The 18,251-nt window shown below is 45.9% G+C and overlaps 1 protein-coding gene across 1 annotated transcript in view; it reads left to right on the forward strand.

Annotated features, from left to right (window-relative positions):
* Nucleotides 1-18,251, forward strand: part of CADM1 (cell adhesion molecule 1) — a 246,924-nt gene that overhangs the window by 139,609 nt on the left and 89,064 nt on the right. Inside the window, exons 6-7 of the mRNA XM_086956817.1 lie at nt 2,400-2,496; nt 14,790-14,962. Coding sequence (XP_086812943.1) covers nt 2,400-2,496; nt 14,790-14,962 — 270 coding nt within the window. The remainder of the gene's footprint in view (nt 1-2,399; nt 2,497-14,789; nt 14,963-18,251) is intronic.

The following is an 18,251-nucleotide window of genomic DNA, read 5'->3' on the forward strand; positions in this document are numbered from 1 at the left end:
ATCATTGTGGGAGTCAGGAGGGAGGGATGGTTGGAAGTACTTGCTTTGCAGTTGCTGTAGTCCGCTGGTAGACCTTAGGTTTTACTTTCAAAAGAACGACCGTCCACCCTAATAACTCACCAGTCCCTCCAGCATTGTTCAGGACTGCTGGACCGCTATCTTCCATCACCTGGGCAAAAGCACCCATGAAGGCCAAGGTGCTTCTAAATCCACAGAGGGGTGCTTTTGTTTCTTCCCGCTTCTATGTTTAATAACTTTATCCTGAGGGTTCCTAGAAGTGGCTACTCATTGTAAGATTCAGCAGACGTGAGCTAAAACACGGACAGTTGATTTTTGTTTATTTTTCCAAAAAGTAAAGGTCAAATCTTTGTTGTACATTAAGTCTCCTCTATATAGTAGCCAGGGGTGTCCCCCCCCTGTTTTGGCAGGGTATCCCCTCGGTACCGAAAATGGCTGAAACCCTGATTAGAGCCACAGTGTAATGATCCAGATAGAAAGGTGCCAGGCATAAACTCACATTTATTATAAGGAGGCTGCCAGACTCCCTCCTCCTGGAATATGGTGATTGTCGTATCCTCAATTTGGATTGAAAAAGGGATAAATCTGTACCCAAGTTGTGATTGGTAGATGGTAACTTTAGTTAGCATCTCGAGGTTGCCACATAATCCCACACCAAGTGTAGTGTGGTGCATCGCATCTGAAATCTGAAACCACTCTTGAGGACTCTTGGCACGGATCTCTGTAATAATAACGAAAACATTTATGTGGAAATACATTCATGATGAAATGAACACAATGATGAAAAGCTGCAGGATTGGCTCTAGCAGATAATGAAATTTTGCTTTTGGCCATCTCTTGGTTTGCGTGTGATACTACTTACAATCTGGAACATCTTTCATCCATCGTCAATTTACCGGATGGTAGACGCTTGACATGATCTTTTCTAACAAAACAACCCAAATTTGACCCATAGATGCCATTAAAAATATGAGCATAGGTTTGAAATTGTAGTAATGTAGTGTACTTACATTTTTTACTGGGCCTAAGCCACCACACAACAGAGGTCAAATTGAATTTCCTATGGGCCAAAGGAACTTTAGAAGCAATGTGGACAAATGTAAGGGTTCCTCTTATTGACTGGTGGTCAAGCAGTGTACCATTTTGAGTGGCTCCTGTTTAGCCACGTTTGAAAGTATTCAGGGTCACCTTTGAGTCCCTGACAGGCAAAATGGCTCATTCTCAGGCAGTTCACTATCTTGAAATTGTTTTTGGGAAAAATGGTCACCTGGCAGGCATGAACTGTGGTGTGAAGCAAAGTGCACGTGCAAAGCTTCCTTGACCTGTGACTGACTCTGCAGACATATTGACTTCTAAAAACTTCTTCTGTGACTCTTGGCTGATCTCTCCGGCTGCAGCCCACCATTGAGCACATGCATCATCACAGCTTCTTGAGCCTTACACCCCTTTTAGGCTAGGATGCGCTGCAGTTCGTATTGTAAGTGACTTTGTGCCAGATGTATTGCCCTTGTTTGCGCTTGCAAACGGGAAATCGACCCGTTTGCGACCGCAAAATAGGTCTGCCCTATTTACGAACCCTATTTTGTGAGTTGTTAACCTGTTACTGACTTACAAAATAGGGCTTGCTACTCGCTATTAGGAAGGGACATGCCAAGGGTATCCCTTCCTAATAGCGACTCGCACTTCAACGTAAGATTGTTTTTTTGTGGGTGCAATTGAGGCTCCAAAACACTTGCAGTTTACCATCCATTTCAAATGGGTGGTTACACACTCTCAAATGGGAAGGGGTCCCCAGTGGACCCCTTTCCCTTTGTGACTGCCATTGAAAAAACATTTTTTAACCCAGCAATGGTCCCATGGACCACTGCCTAATCATTAACACAAAAAAAATATATATATTTTTTGAATTCCTCCCGTTTTCCGTTAAGGAAAACAGACTACATAAAAAAACTGCTTTATTTAAAAAGCAGTGTCAGACATGGTGGTCTTCTGAACCCAGCAGGCCACCATCCCTGGGGGTGCTAGCCATTCCTAATGGGGTCGCAAATTACACCTGCCTCATGAATATTAATGAGGCAGGCAATTTGCGACCCCATTAGTCATCACAAACATAGTCTGAGACACTGTTGTACATTCTTAATTGCGAGTCACAAATGGCGAGTCGCAAACCGATGCAATTTGCGAGTCGCAAATTGCTAGGGTCGTACATCTGGCCCCTAATGAATGCTATGCTCAAAATTCCATGTTGTTCAAACTGGTGTTTCTTCACCATCTAAAGAATTTGTGCTTTGGATTTACGTGGCTGATGTAAGTTTGTTCTTGGTCTCAGAAGCGTAGCTGTATAATTTACTAACATGTTCTTATTGCCTTTGTTCCCACAGATAAGCCCAGAGTGTTGCTGTCGGTGTCCTACCCCCAGGGGCTTACGAGAGAAGGGGAGTCCTTACAGCTGATGTGCACGGTGATGGGGAAGCCCACGTAAGTGTGTTGCTTCATTATAGAACAGCACCAAGTTATGTGATGCCCGGAACACGAGGCGCTATTCTAGACTGACTGATGGGGCTATGAAGTGACCAGACACTTCTGCGAACCCTGGTATAGATAAGAGGGTTTTCAGTAAGTAGGAAGTTGTGGCGCCATTATTCTTTGGAGGCGAGCCACGGTGGACGTTTTCCCATACTCTTACAATTTTGACTCTTGACACATATCTGTGTCTTAGTTTTACTTTCCCTCTCTCATGTGGAATTGACGTGAAGCCGGGGGACACAGTTCACTTATCTAACTCAAATCTATCACAAGTGAACACACACCTGTGTGTACTCCCGTGGCTCCATTTAAATCCCCAAACCGTATTTTCAGATCACCTTACAGATTGGGCACGTTCCCTTACACCCAGCGGTACAGACCTGCCAGGTTTGAATTATCACTGGCATCTCGATTACGCAGCCTAGCTTCCATCAACACAGCCCTGAAGAGTCGTGGGACTACTTTTCCCTTGGCAAAAAACGTGTTGGCTGGTTGTTCTATGCTGATTGATTTACAATGCAAAGAAAATTAAAAGAAACAAGATACCACTCCTCTGCGAACTTTGGGCTAGATGCATCAAGGGTTTTTGCATTCGCAAACGGTGCGAATCGCTAATTTCGGCCGTTTGCAAATGCAAATCCCGTTTTTGGGATGCATGAAGCATTTTGCCATTTTCGCAATTTAAGAAATATCAATTTAATTGCGATTTCTTGAATTGCGATTGCATTTAAGAAATCGCAATTTTGCGATTTCTTAAATGCAATGCATGATTACTTTGGAATTGCGAATTCGCAATTTGGAAGGGGTAAATTAGCATGAAGTTGAACTTCATGCTAATTTACCGAAAACTTTCAAACATGCACTAGTTGCATAATTGAAAGTTTTCATTTACACACACACACACATGTCCCTGGTTCATGTGTGTGTGTAAATTGCAATTCCTGTTAAATTTCAGGGGTGCAGGGAAGGGTTCTTTGAACCCCCCTGCACCCTTGCAATTGCATTCACATTTTGCGAATCGCAATTTGAAATTCGCAAAATGTGAATGCCTTCCCATTCATTCCTATGGGCCTTTTGGCCCATAGGAATCTATGGGATTTACAAAATCGCAATTAGGAATTCGCATAATATTTGCGATTCGGTAAAAATTGCGATTTTTACCGAATCGCAAATATTATGCGAATAAAATTATGCATACCATTTTGCGATTCCTTATTTGCGATTCCCTAAAAATCGCAAATAAGGAATCGCAAAAGCTTACAATGATGCATCTAGCCCTTTATTTAATTGATCTTTCTCATGATCTTACGTTATAGTGAATTTTTCTAATTTCTCCCGTATATGAGTGCCCAGGACTTGACAGCACTTCTGCGAACCCTCTTCCTTTCCCTTTCGATTGTTTCCATAGTGTGGCGTCCTGAGTGTTTGGCCTATACTTCCCTCACCACTTTTTACCAAATATTCTTTGGGCACTTTTTTGCAATTCAGTTCTCCTAATAACCCCTATATTCTACATCTACCTCTCGATTACCCAACTATGACCTACGTTGTCACCAGGAAGTTTACCTTTAGAGTTTGTATTGCTTTCTGATCCAGCCTTTTCGGGGTGAGTTGAGCAAGTGCACGTTTGCAATTTGTGGTCTAGGGGGTGATGTTCAGTCTGTAACTCTGAGACCCTTGTCTCTGCCGTCTAATTTCACCGTGAGCTGTAATTCTGGAAAGATTACTACATGTCCCAAGTGCCTCGGGTCGCTTGTAAACCGATTTGGAAGAAAGCCTATCTGCAGTGCTAATCTCTATAAAGAAAACCGGGCCGTTCCCTAATCCATCAATTAACTTCTGAACTCAGAACAACAATTTGTAACACATTTTATATAGTGTTTCGTACTGAACCCGATCGTTTCAGTCTGCTGTAAGTAACAGATGTTACTGTGGCCCAACGTGCAGTGCTCGGTTTACCGCTCTGAATGTATAGAAGGCTAATTTGTCCTTGCTTGGTGTTGGGACAGGAATGTCCCCTTTAGGCTGAATAATGTGTGCAATCCTGTCCTGAGCGACCTTTCTGCATGTTGTCTGCCATCTTGACTTTTGTTGTCCCTGCACACATGACAATCCAGAATGCACTCTGAGGCCTCAGAATGTTCTTACCATTCTCAGACCCCGAGTTGTGATCTCTTTTCTGGAAGCACGCCCAAGCGTGCCCTCTAATAGACACGCGACTACTGCCCTTGGTCATGTACATTAAGCAGTGATGGCCGCATACTGTTTCTGTGATTGGTAGAGCTGAGCAGGCCCTTTTCCCAACTCCAGTACAGTCCCACTTGAATGTTGTACACAGAACCTGCTTTGCTGTCCATGTTGCAAGTGTGAATGCAAAGCCCAGAGGACTGCATTTTGGTTTCCACCTGGTACTACAGAGCACAACCCTGACCTTAAGTGTATTGATCCCATTTCTAAGCTGGAGGGTGTAGGCCATACACTTACAAGGGGGAGAACGGAGACAGTGATCCCTTAGAAATGCAGCTGTCCCCTTATTTTATGGGGGTGTAAATTATCTCAGCAATATCGGTGGCATTGCAAAGGGTTTCCTTTAGGCCACGCCTGCCCCTTTTGTCTATCGTTGAGGTGCTACTCCAGAAGGCTGATGACGGCCTGGTGCTCCGCTTCACACTTTATTGTTCCCCGTGTTAGGTGCTTGGAGCAGACAGACCATGATTGGCCACTGTACTGAGTGGGTCCCCTGGCCTTCCTACTGCAAAGCTTAACTAATCAATGGGACTGACTAGCATCACCTGAAAAAAAGAGCACTGACGGAGACCAATGCGCAGCCTGACAAGTGGATGAAGCAGAGGACCTATACTGAGGATGTCAGGTGCCCTGTCTGTCTGTGTGTGTGTGTGTGTCACTGACACAACCACAAGTTCTCAAACACCATGAGGAGAGGGGTATTCTCGGTCTTCAGTGGACTGTGGAAACCTCCCCACAATCTCCAAATCTGCCACTGTGCACAACCACTGCACCTGCCAATCACCATGCCAGAAGCTCTTCCTACCTTAGAAACACAACTGAAGGTAACGCGCTGTGAAGGAACAAGGTCAGAATATTGAACATTTTAAGGGGTGCTGAATAACCCTCAGCAAGTTTGTTGTGAGGACTAAGCCATGGATTCCTGATAGCGGAGAAGCTGCTCATGAACACAACATGGAGTGCTTGCGCCATAGTTTATGCCTGATTAGTCTGTTTCACCCCATATCTGTACCTTATGCCTATAACTTGTAACTGTGTGTAGCATTGAGAACTGTGTCTAGATTAAAGTACTTTTCTGTTTTATAAAAGAGCACTGAGCAGGACAATATTTCTTGTGCCTGCTTCTAGGATTGTTTGATCCCCGATTCTCGACCATTTTATACTATCTCCCTGAGACTCCTTGAAGTGCTCGGCCTCGCTGCCTCAAGAATCCACTGTGGGTTGGGTGTTCATTGATATCCATCTTTGCAGTTCAAAAGTAGACCAAAAAGAGCCAACAACCACACGTGTGACCCGGTAACTCCAGCCTACCCCTGAACAAATCTGAAATTGGGATTGAAACTTGTGACCTGAGCATTTATTAATTGAATACACTATCCTAGTCTCTCAATCAAGCCATTTTGGACATGGTATGCTGCTTTATCAGTCGGAGACTGCCCCGGGGTGGCTGTGCCTAGAGATCAGTAGTACACCTTGTTTTTCATTTGGGTCACGGGCTCTTTAACTGCTCCTTATATGAAAACTAGCATTAAAAGGGACATTCCTACTACCTGTATGACCAAGAACTGTGGCCGCAAATTAACAGGGAGTTCCTTTGACAGTTGTTGCCTCTGCGTGCTAAGCTTTCTAAAGTTCAAGATTATGGTGAGATTTCAATCCGCTTGAGTCATACATGTGCACCATTCATTCAAACATGGACTCTATTGAGATGCCTGTGCTGGGCACAAACTGGTAGGGCCTGCCACCAGGGCGCAACTTGGCACCGAAGGTGCATCCACCTCACAAGTGCTCCCTACCATAAGCAAGGACGCTGGTTGGCGAGGACATGTGGACTGCTGAGAACTTGGTCATCCCTGGGGAAGTCCTTTTCCACTAATACATGCACTGGCCATATGACCAAGTAGTGCCGTCTTGACCCTTAATTGGCAGCTCTGAAAGGGGTGCAACACGCTGTGTGAGATAGTGAGGATCCGCATACAAACTCCTGGCTCAAGCAGGATTAGATGGAAGACATCCTTGTCTCCACCTCCTGGGGACAATACACTTGCTGTGCCTGTGCGCCTGATTGCTCATGCTTTTTTTGTGAGATGGCATCCTGCTGATGGGGAGAGCAGGTCTGGAGGAAGCCTTAGACTCAGAGTTGAGGCAACCTACCTTGTGTCATCCGCTATTAGATCCTTGCCCAGAATTTTAAAGGAGATTATATACACTAGTACACAAGCCTCACAAGAGGTGTGGGGCTTTTCCTAGGAAAACAAAACTGCAGAAGCATGACCCCTTGACATAAAACAGAAGAGAAAGCATCTAAAAAGTGGACCCCTGAACTCACTTCTACAAAGACTGCAGGATCTGCATCACAGGCACCTCCTGTCATTGGCACTCTTTCCCTTTTACATGAGACAGTATGTGCCTAAGGGGGACTGGCTGGGGTACCTTGGACCTAAAGGGTGGGGCTGGCACTGGAGGATTGTCTCCAGAAAGAGCTCCGCTGGTGCAGAGTATGTCCATCAATGCAGTTCACCCAGAGGCTGTCGTTATATGGTTATGATTTACTGCCCTCCTGATCGTATGAGGATTGCAGGTTCCACAAGGGAGATCTTCGATAAAACTGAGGGATGAGGGATTTCATGCCTGAAGTGGAAGCTGCTGATGTCCATCTTCATCTGCTGGTCCATCCTGTTGATTAGACGTCTGTTCTCCACGAAACTCCTGGCTACATCGAATGGTGAACTGTGACAATATAATAATCTGGGAGCCCGCCCAGTAATGTATGTTGTCTTCAGTGCTTTCCCAGATAAACTTTTCACACTATTGTATCCAGACTCTCAGAATGGCTCTACAAGCTTCTAATTCTCCTGTTGGTGGTGTACTCCGCTGTCGCGGGAAGGAAAAAATGTCCTTTTGTTAATTAACCCTCACACACCCTAGTGGTGTCCTGCTTCATCATCGGGTTCACGCAGACTCCTTAAGGTCTGGGTGGGCTTGACCATCTTTCAGGGAGCTCTTAGGAGATATTGGCCAGGGCGGGTTTAAAGATTAAAAATCCTATTGCTTCCCCAGGTATCCCTTTATTCGCGGGGATGTTAAAAAATGAAATAACTGGTCTCTTTGGAGTTAATGGTCCTAGGACCCTAAAGGTTAGCCAATATGTTTCTGCCCACTTAAAATTGTCAATTGGTCAGGGGCTTTCGTCAGGGCTCAAAAAAGAATGTTCCCTCCCTGGTATTTCAAAAAGGTTGACCTATAATTCAAATTTTTTCAAGGTGCAGGTAGCTGTTCCCTTCACAAACACCAACATTATCGATGTAAATCACAATGATCTTTCTTTAAAAAATATTCATCCCAGTAAGGAGAATATTTATCCTCCTACCTTCCGTGTTTGAAAAATTCCACTCAACTTGGGGGGAACGCGCGTCTCAGGGAGAGGGAGAGTGGGTATTCGGTCACATGTAATTTACATGTCCTGCCCAGCGGTACACCCAATTACCATTTCCGTTCCCCGGCTCTCGCCTCAGATAAAGCCTAAATATCTGAGTCGATTTGGAAGTCCATCTAGTGTGTTATAGACACTTCCTTCCAGATCAAGGAGTTCCACAAATGCAGCCTCCAGCCAGACGTGGCGCACAAGCAGATTCGTGCATAGTGGTAAGATCACAGAAATGAAGACCTGTTAATACCAAATAACATGTCTATCACCAGAATTGGCGTTTCTGTTCCTCCTAATGTCTTGCTCAATATTCAGAATACTGTTTAATTGATTCACTTTTCAGTTTCTTACTGTGCGTTCTAATTATGTCGTGTCCCATAGCGCCCCACCTTCCCTGCATCCCAGTATCCTTTGCATCTAGACGCAGAATGGTTTCGCTCTTCTACATTAGCACGTGTCCCCCTTTTCAGATGCAATGTTGAGGTTTGCATGCTGTTAACAGTCTTCGGCTCGTCTGTTCTTCCGCAGGGCCCTTTGACACCTCCACTGCGCAGCTCTGAGATGTGCTGCGAGGCTCCCAAGAAGCAATTGGCCTGAAGTACCAGATCTGCTGGCATACTTTATACCCACCAAAGCTGACCGCCCAACTTCCTTGTACTTAACTTGCCATCTACGGACTTTTGGGCAAAAACTGCTGGCCTTGACTCGGTCTCACACTGGGTGAAATACTTCCTTTGATAGAGAGAGGTTCCTTCTATCGGCTTTGTAAATGCATGCATGCTCTATGCAGGAGAGTTTATAGAATTAGAAAACCGTGCAAAAGGTGTTTAATCCAATTGGATGGAAGCATCCTTAAGGGAAGAGGTGCTCGTTTATTGACAATAGGAGAAGGAAGCTCCTCTGAAAGCCCTAATGCCACGCGTACAGCTGGTGCTGCTATAGACGCATATAGTGCATATAGACGCGTGTTTCAGGACCACGCGCGTCTTGCAGGCCCAGATGAAGGCCTCGCAGCTCGCGCCAGATGGCGGCCCGCAGGATTCCAGGGGAGACGTTCGGAGCCACTTTCTTGCAGCTCCTTCGCCTCACTTTCTGCCACGCCCTCCGGGTTCACAATTAAAATCCTAAAACGCGGGAAATAAACATTTCCCATTGTGTGTTAACAAGATCTCGCAGTGGGTCTGCAGAGGCGCGCGCGCGTCGCGTGGACTCCCGAGCCGCAGCTTCAAAGGCAGGCGACCCCGCCTCGGATCCACCTTCGGCGCGCTCCATTTATCACGCGCGCCCAGCAGCACGGCTTTGTTCCCCCGTTCCTCTCCCCTAAATTAATGAGGTGGCTAACTGTGGGTGAGCACCGACCTGCCCGCGCCGGTGTGAAACTGCACAGCGGGGCAGAAAAATTAATCATACGGGGTTTTAGCCGAGTGTTTGCACGGGCCTTCACGGTAAATAATGAGGGTGCGCACAGGAGGCTGCAAAAAAGGCGCAGCAGGACTCTTGTTTATTCCATATTTTCGACACAAAATGAAAGCCATTAATGAGCATTGCTCCAGTGACCAGGGCCTCTTGAATTTTCCTGAGGTCGCTCAGTGGAAATATGTGAAAAGGCTTATGCTGATGCTATGCTCCTCACGTTTGTAGAAGGCCTGCAACCATTGTTATGGTGGCCTTTCACCTGGTTCTTTCATTGCTATCCCACGGCTGTCTGTTTGCTGGAGTTTAGTTAGCAGAGTTGGATTAGATAGGATGGACCAGCATGGATTCAGATGATACCAATGAGGACTGGGAGAGGGGGGAGGGGGTCGACCAAGATGATCTCTCTTGGGGAGTGGGGGTGCAATTGCTAAAGCAACTGGAGCACTTGTTTGAAACAATAGAACACAATGCACTTTTTCTGCCATGAGCACTTTAGTCCTTACTGATTTATGAATGTTTTACATGGTTACTGAGAAGGCCATTAATTTTTTATTAAGTGCCGTGATGTACTGATTTTAATTAATTGAATATCAATAAAATGGTATAATTCTAGTAGAGGTCATTCATTGTTTCACTTCTAAGTTTGTGTAGGTTAATGTAAAGGGACAATTAGTTCATTGTTGGAAGATTACTATAATGTGTATGGATTGGGGCACTGAATCATTTTTTCTTCAAACTTAGTGTTTGGTTGTCCTTTGCTTGGCTGGTGTAATGTGCTTTCTGTATATGAATATAAATCGAAGTAGGTGATTGTGATGCAGTGTACTGCACTTGACAGTGTAGTATTTCTATGCGAGTTGTGTTGTAATAGATGCAGGGTTTGTAAATGAGAGGTGATTGACGGTGCAGTTTATTTGGCAGCTCTTTACCAACTACATGTTATTGTTTCCATGTTGTGCACATGAGAGCGTAAGGGTTCGGTGTAGAATACTGTCTGGCAAGATGGAGCATGATGGTAGGATTGAGCGGAGTGTATCTTCGGATTACCCAATGAAATGCAGATTGTTAGGGTGTCTGTATTATTTTGACTGTTTCCAGCCTGCACGCTTTCTGGAGGAAAAAAAACGTGCAATCGGGCTTTCGCTGCACCAAGCATATGGAACTCTCTCCCACCCGCCATCAGAAGAATCCCCTGCCTTGCACGCTTCAAAAAGAGGCCAAATCCTTTCTTATGGGTAAATTCCTCGTTAAAACTTTTACCTTCAACCGCCACAGAGACCCTGATCAACTCATGGCTATTGCCTCCCACTGATGACCTAGTCACCCCACCAAAAAAACGGGGGCCTTGTCTTGAGTAACTGTAATGTAAACTGTACATTGTATCCCTCCATCCCTTATGTACCCAGCACCCCACCCCCTCCCAATTGATGGTATACTCTTATGATTTCATGCCTTTTGTACAACTCTGACTCTGTAAAGCACTCTGATACCCTAACTGGTCAAGTTCGCGCTCTATAAAACATAAAAATAAATAAATATAAATTGTGATGAGAGCGGTCTAGTTTACAGATGGAGTATGTGTGGCGATTCTCTCCTTTGGGTGCTAGTTGTATCCCACAAAACACCTATTCTCGCAATCTGAGCTTCTGCATGGGCATGTGCGATGTGAAGCATGACCCCCGAAGGGTCAATTAATTATTTTTGTAGAAGAGAAACCAGTTGAGCGAGGCAGGCAACTAAAGTGCAAGCATGTGGTTCTAGAATGATAGCCTTCCTAGACTATGTGGACCAGTGGGTATGAAAGGAGTCGAATTGTATTGTTTTAATTGAACAGGTGCAGTGTGTCTGACGCGTTTTTGGACTGGTCCACCCCATCATCATTTGATTAGTCGGAATGCAAAAAAGGTGATTTAAAGACAAAGACCATAGAGTCGTGTTGAGGCATGGGCAAAGTGTGCAGTTGCCCAGGGCCCCCACCTTACAAGGTGCCCCTGAGAGAGTGGTTTTTTTCTCTATTTCACTTTATCCATTTTATGTATTTCCCTGTCTCAACCTTTAACATGCACTTCAATTTTGTTTGCAATCATGATGGGGCTTGAATTAGCAGAATATGTGCAATAAAATTAAAGGTTGTTCCAAACAGGGGCCCCCAAAATATGTTTTGCCACTGGCTCCTGAAATCCTTAAGACAAAACTGATCATAGTGACATCTGAAGCTGACCTATACATATAAAGGATGTCGCAAAAAGAACACTGCTTCGTTGTCAGACCTGTACTGATGAGATTTTACCAGCTACTAAACGGTAACAAAATATTGGTTAGTTTGGCATTCTAGAGCGATAAAGTTTTGCACACACATGTAGCTGGTTAGTTGAGTCTCCAGGAATGGGAATCCGTGCTAGATGCTCATAACCACATACTCCTAGTTTGTTGGTCTTTTATTCTCGCCTTTGGTAGAGTAATGAGGGGCATCAGTTGAGTACCTGCAGATGCTTGCAGTTGAATTCTAGGTCAGAAAATTCACAATCACTCTTCAGTCTGCAATCACAGTTGTCTGTAATGTGAAGACGCAAAGTTTCTGCCCTTATGAAAAAAGCTAGTACTTGATATGTATTGCTTCCAGTGACATGGGCGATCTACAGATTAGAGGTAGGTATGTCCCTTTGTGCCAAAAAGGAGCCAAGCTGCATGTGGCTTTTGCCCCTCCCTCTCTAACCTCAACCACCACTCTAGGAGAGGAAATTCTACCCTGTATATTTGGTTTACAAGTGGGGTGATAGGGAAGCCCCAGAAGTGTGGTGTGTAAATGCTAATAGAAGGATGCTAACGATTTCCCCAAGCAATTTCACAGCACTCTGCAGGGTCTTGATGGCCATCCCATCTGAAAGTTCACCTGCAAACCAGGGGGTAATGAAATATTCAAAGAGCTTGCACGGTGGGCTTTGCATGTACATCTGCTGGCAGCAGAGCTTTGCAATCAACTTGTGTTATGGGAGCTCGATGGACTCTCGCAGACTTTTTTCTCTTTTTTTGGTTAATGTGTTAAATTGCCATCAGTGAACTTGTTGAGCCTCTGGAATCGTCGGGAAGCAGGTGATGGCAGTGATAGAATAGTTTGCTTTCCTGTAAGTTTTTATATTTCTTATTTAATGATTAATCTCAACTTGATTAAACTGTTTAAATATGTATTTAGCCCAGTTCATCCTGTAGGTCATCAAAGAATTAAAGACAATTGTTTAACCTTTGATGCAAAATAGGCGAGTGAAAGAGATCCCATTCTATAGGCTGAATTGCACAACTTCAAATCCTTAAACATGGGATCATTTCCGGTTTCCCTGCTTGGCCCAATTTTCTATCCTATGCAATTACCTGATTTAACTTTAACACCTTTACTTTGTAACAATTGAGAGAACCTTGAACTACATCAATTCAGGTTGTGCACTATACCAAACCCTCTCTTGCACATAATGCAGCTCCATCTGTAATGGCAACTCAGGCCACATATAGGGTGCAGATGACAACAGACCTGCCTCACTAATGGCATTGTCAGCCGGAAGGCATGAATGTTTCTTAGTCTATATTTAAAAACGAGTGCTTCTAAAATATGCCTGTCTGTGCAGTGATGCAATCTAAGGTACTACAGTGTGACGCTTTTGCATGTTTAGGAAATGCACTGTTTTTAATTTTGAAGTGTATCCTTTCACGTGACGTTTGTGCCAAATATGTTAATGACTGCGCCCGTGTTGATCCTTGGAGCTAAGTAAGTCCCCTGGCTCGGCTCTTTGTTAATCTGCTGGCTCCTGCACCTCCAGTACAAATATAAATGTGCACCAACTCGTGGACAAGCATAGCAATCGGAAGATAACCCAACATCGAAATGTAGTCCCGGAGTCGAAGACCTATATGATGCAAAGATCGCTGTCCTCCTTTTCGGCAATAAGCTTGGCTGCCTTGCCTCACCACCCCCCTCCCGAAAAGATCGCTTAATACTGTTTGTATTTTTGGGACCCATTTCTAAACGCGTTTAGCGTCACTCGGTCTTCGGTTAGCAAAGGATGATTAATACAATTCAAAGTTGTTACTAATTGGTGCCCTCCCAAAATAAGTCTTTTCCGGGACCCTCAAAATACGTGACCGTGCGGCCGTGTAGACGCCGAACCGAGGGTTGTACATGCGTCTTCTCTGCACAAACAGCTGCACTGCCTGGTCCCTGGCCATGGTGCTGAAATCCCGCCTGCTCCTGTCCGAGGCCGCATGATTCCGCCCGCACAGCTGCCGGGTGCTGCTCAGTTTCCTCTCCATGGTGCTGAACGGCGGGCATCTGCTGCCCCAGATACAGTGTGAGCGATAATGCACGCGCAGCTGCCCGGCGCTCTGCAGCCCCCCTTCCACAGCGCAGGCCGCGAGCCTCGCGTGTTGTGACGCACTCGCGCTGCCCGGAACTGTACGTCACTACCTTCAGAATGCTGGCATCCAGTGGCTGGCAATGGACCGTGCTGTAGCTGCAAGTGCATGTTCCTGCCACATTGTCCTCTCACGAATATTCTATGATGGCTTAGGTTTGTATCTACACACACTTCTGTATGGTTAAACCCTCGACATGTAGAAATAATCATTCTGGCTGAGGGACAGTTTGAACGCAAAGGGTGACACACCTGGTGAATGGAAGAAATCTGAGGTGATGGGAAGGGAAAGAGGTGATAGGCTAGTGGGCAATTTTACATTTGTCACCTGCTAACTAGAAAAACGCTTGAACGGCCTTTTCAACCACTTTATGACCGCGCATGAAGCAATGCCGTGTGTACATAAGAGATCTCCTTATGGTAATGCTGTCTTGCTTGGTCCCCCATTATTTCACCTCGTTTTCCTGTTTTCATTGTATTCTCTTCTTCTCAATCTCCCCTATTTTTTCCCAATGTTGGGCCTTTTACCCATTTTTCCCCATTCTGGGCCTTTTACCCACCACCCTGTTCTCTTTGTTTGCTTCTACTGTACTTTCGCTCCACCTTTTATTGTAATTTGTATGCCTCATTTATTATCCGTCCCTCGTTCTGCTTTTATTCCTTCGACCTCCCTCCCCTCCGCGCCCCACCTGGTGGTATTCACTCATTGTCTCTGTCGCAACAAACCTGCTCTCTTTCTCCCTCATTCTCAGGCCTGAGAAGATCCAATGGCTGCGGCTGGAGGAAAACCTTCCGGAGAACGCCATCCTGTCGGGAGCCAACCTCCTGATTAATAACCTCAGCAAAACCGACAACGGAACGTACCGCTGCGAGGCCTCCAACTCGGTGGGGACGTCGTGGGCGGACTATGTGCTGTATGTGTACGGTACGTGCTGCAGGGTACTGTACTCATGAGCATCGGCTTCTCGGGGTGGAGACCAGGAGCTGCTGCAAGTAACCCTTTAGTGCGACATGTGGGGGGGGTTGAGTCAAAATAGCGAATGCTAATATGGGTTAATCTTTTTTCAAGGGTCTTTCCAAAGCTTTTTGTGTCTTCCTAGCAATCGGATCTCATCTGTCACAAAAAAGTTCTGTATATTTGGATGACCATTTACAGACCACTGCGGGATTACTCTGTTACGTTACAAAAAGTAACACTCAGTGGAGACCGACACAAACAAGGTGGTGGGGCGGGTGGAGGGGGCGCGGGAGTGGTATGTGGTATGTGGTATGGGGAAGGGAGCAGGGGGGAGTTTAATAATAAAAAAATAAAATTTACCTGAAGCTGCCGGCTTCCTCGCTGTTCACCTTCTTCCTGGTCCCAGCAGACACTGGGACAGCATCAGACTCCCTGTGAAATCCCGCGCTGCCCTCATGCTATGAGAGCAGTGCGGGGATTGGCTTGAATGGACTGGTTGACGCTCCAATCAGCAAAGGGAGTCTGTGCTGTTTCTCCAACCCAGCTGCTCTATACAGCTGGGTTGAAGAAACCTTCTGAGCATGTCTGTTTGACTGGTCTAAGAAGGATTGCTGAACAGACATGCTCACTTAGAAGTGAGCACTCCACTCCTCCATCCCATGGCCTGACCTCGCCTCTCCCTAAATACACTGGCTCAGCCAGCAGATGGAAAAAAAACCCCGATAATATTGCTTTCTTTTTCAGCTTCTGGCTCTGAGTCAGTGGGGGCGTAGCTCCTCCGCCACTGAGGAGGAGCTACCACTGGAAATACTGCATGATTTCCATAATCCGAACGAGCGATCCCCGTGCCACTGGAACCAAGCTGCACTTTGTTGAAGAGGCCTAAAGGCCAAAACGGGTCCTGGGTTGCTTTTGTTTTCCGATTCAGAGAGGACCAAGGTTGGCAGTTCGTGCAAAACTGTCCGAATCGGCGGTCATGGAGGTGTTCCCTGGCGCCAGGGAACACCTCCATGACCGCCGATTCTGGCTTACCCTGGCGTCGTCCGGTTACGACTCTAACACGGCACCCGCTGTCCTAATTCGGACTGCTGGTCCGGGCGATATTGAGCAACGTCTTGCCCCTTGTTATTCACGCATTGCCTCGGCAATTTGAGGTTTAGTGAAATAAGGCAACTATTTGTTTGTCCTGATGATGGTTCCCATGACCCTTTAGGGGAACCGAAACGCAGTCGACTTGCTCATGCACCTTATACGAACATATTTGGTTGTGTAAACTGATGTAATGGTGCTACTTGTTATTTTCTGTGCAAGAATATGTAAACAGAAAAACGCTTGTTTGCCTTAGAACCTTTCCTATTTTCTTCAACTGTAATCACCCCGCGTGTGTTGGGCACAGGCTTGTGTACTTCACAGGGGCATTGTGGAAGGTATCCTTGTTTCATTCTGAAATTTTGTTTGAGTAAACTTGAAGGACCTCTGTCCGGCTGGACATGTCATTCTAAAATATAGAATTGATTTCGTCTATATTTATTGGATGTGAACTGAACTTTGCATGGGACCACAGTATTTACTTGTGGCTGAGCTTAAATTCAATCATTTAATCAATGTATTTTTTTCTATTTGGAAGGGTTTTGTGGCATTTGATGGGTTTAGGCTCGAGACAACATGTGACTTCTTTGAGCTTGGGTGGTGTTTGTCATTTGAACATTAAAGTGTGTATGAAATGGGACTCCTGGTGGAGTGACCTAAGGGGACTTTACAGCAAGTGACTGCTGGGAATATTGTGTGAAATGAGGGTCAAGTTGAGGGTTTAGACAACATGACCTAGTTGTGGCCCATGGCTGCTGGAGGTCTGGGTGGCCCACGGCGGCAGGGTGTCCTTATTGTATGTGACAGCTGGGGTTTTGTGCTCTGTGGCTTATGATTGCTGGAGGTCTGTTTGGCATTTAGTAGCTCGACATCTGTGTGGCTGTGGGGCGGCTGTGGTTTCATTTGGTTGTGGTTGGGGGTCGAAGGCGTTTATAGTTGTCCTCTTGGGATCTGTGTGCAGATAGTGTGTGTAGGTAAAAGCGCACCCCGGCAGAGTTTGCCGTGGGTGTCTGCTCGGGTCTCTGTGTTGCCATTGTATACATTAAATTTGGTGTTCACAGTGGCTACACAAAGACCCAGCTGATCTATACAACGGTTACTCGGTCTCTGTTCTGTAAACTCTGGCCTGAGCTTGTAAAAAGCGTGCCTTGCTGACCGAGAAGAGAAATAATAGAACAAAGGTTCCCTGATCAGCCCCACTAAACATCTGTCCACGAGGTTGTGCAAACACTCAAGATGACTAGTCAGTCAATGCACCTGCTGCAGCGGTGTGCATGCCCTGCAAGCACCACCGGCAATTTATGATGTAGGAAGCTCTGCGTGGAACAATGTTGTTTTTCATACATCACGGGGAAGGAGTTTGGTGAGATGATCACGTGCGTTTCTTACTGAAGGGAAAAGAAACAGATTTGCTGTCGGCCTGTGAGTCTAAAAACGGAACAGATCCATCAATTTGAGCATGACATTTGCCTTGTAAAGATTATTTTTAAGTTAGCCCAACTCTGCAGCGTGTTCCAGCTCCTGCGCACATTTCTTTCCTCTCTGCCCATCCAGCTCTCCGCGGGGGATGCAGGCTCCATCTCCGGGCCCCCTCGGTGCTTTTAATCATGTCTGACATAATTGCTTCACGGAAATGGACCAGCGCTATCTCGTGTTCTCCCGGGTCCCTGTTGGCGGGCGGAGTCCCGGGGTTGGGGGCAGCCAAGCGGTGCACATAGTGCACTAGTAACCTTTTCTATGTTAATTTAAATGCCCACTGTTGTCGGCAGAAAACCAAATATGTGCCAGAAGAAGATGTATGTGCCTCAACCAAGCATGGCTCGTCTGCTGCCCCGCCTCCTCCCAGCTTTACATGGGCCGAGGGATGGTATTTTGAAATCTCCTACCCTGATCTGCACCATCTCGACTGGTGAAGGGCTTCATCTCTACACATCCTAAACGGGTTGTCATATTTGGTTCTTCAGTAGCATAAAGCAAAATGATGGGCCCACCCCCAGCAGAATGTGATGAGCGGATATCTCGCATGTATCAATTGGCCTTGGGTTGAATGGGGGGTCCCCTGAGGGTTGCCATCTCCTGCACAGCAGGAGCTTCTCTCCTTTTTGAGGTACCCTGACGAGTCGTGTTCTTGCCCCCTTCCCCCCCCCCCAATATTGCTTTTCTGTAT

This window comes from Lissotriton vulgaris, chromosome 2_1 (assembly GCF_964263255.1).
Source record: "Lissotriton vulgaris chromosome 2_1, aLisVul1.2, whole genome shotgun sequence".
Taxonomy (NCBI): Eukaryota; Metazoa; Chordata; class Amphibia; order Caudata; family Salamandridae; genus Lissotriton; species Lissotriton vulgaris.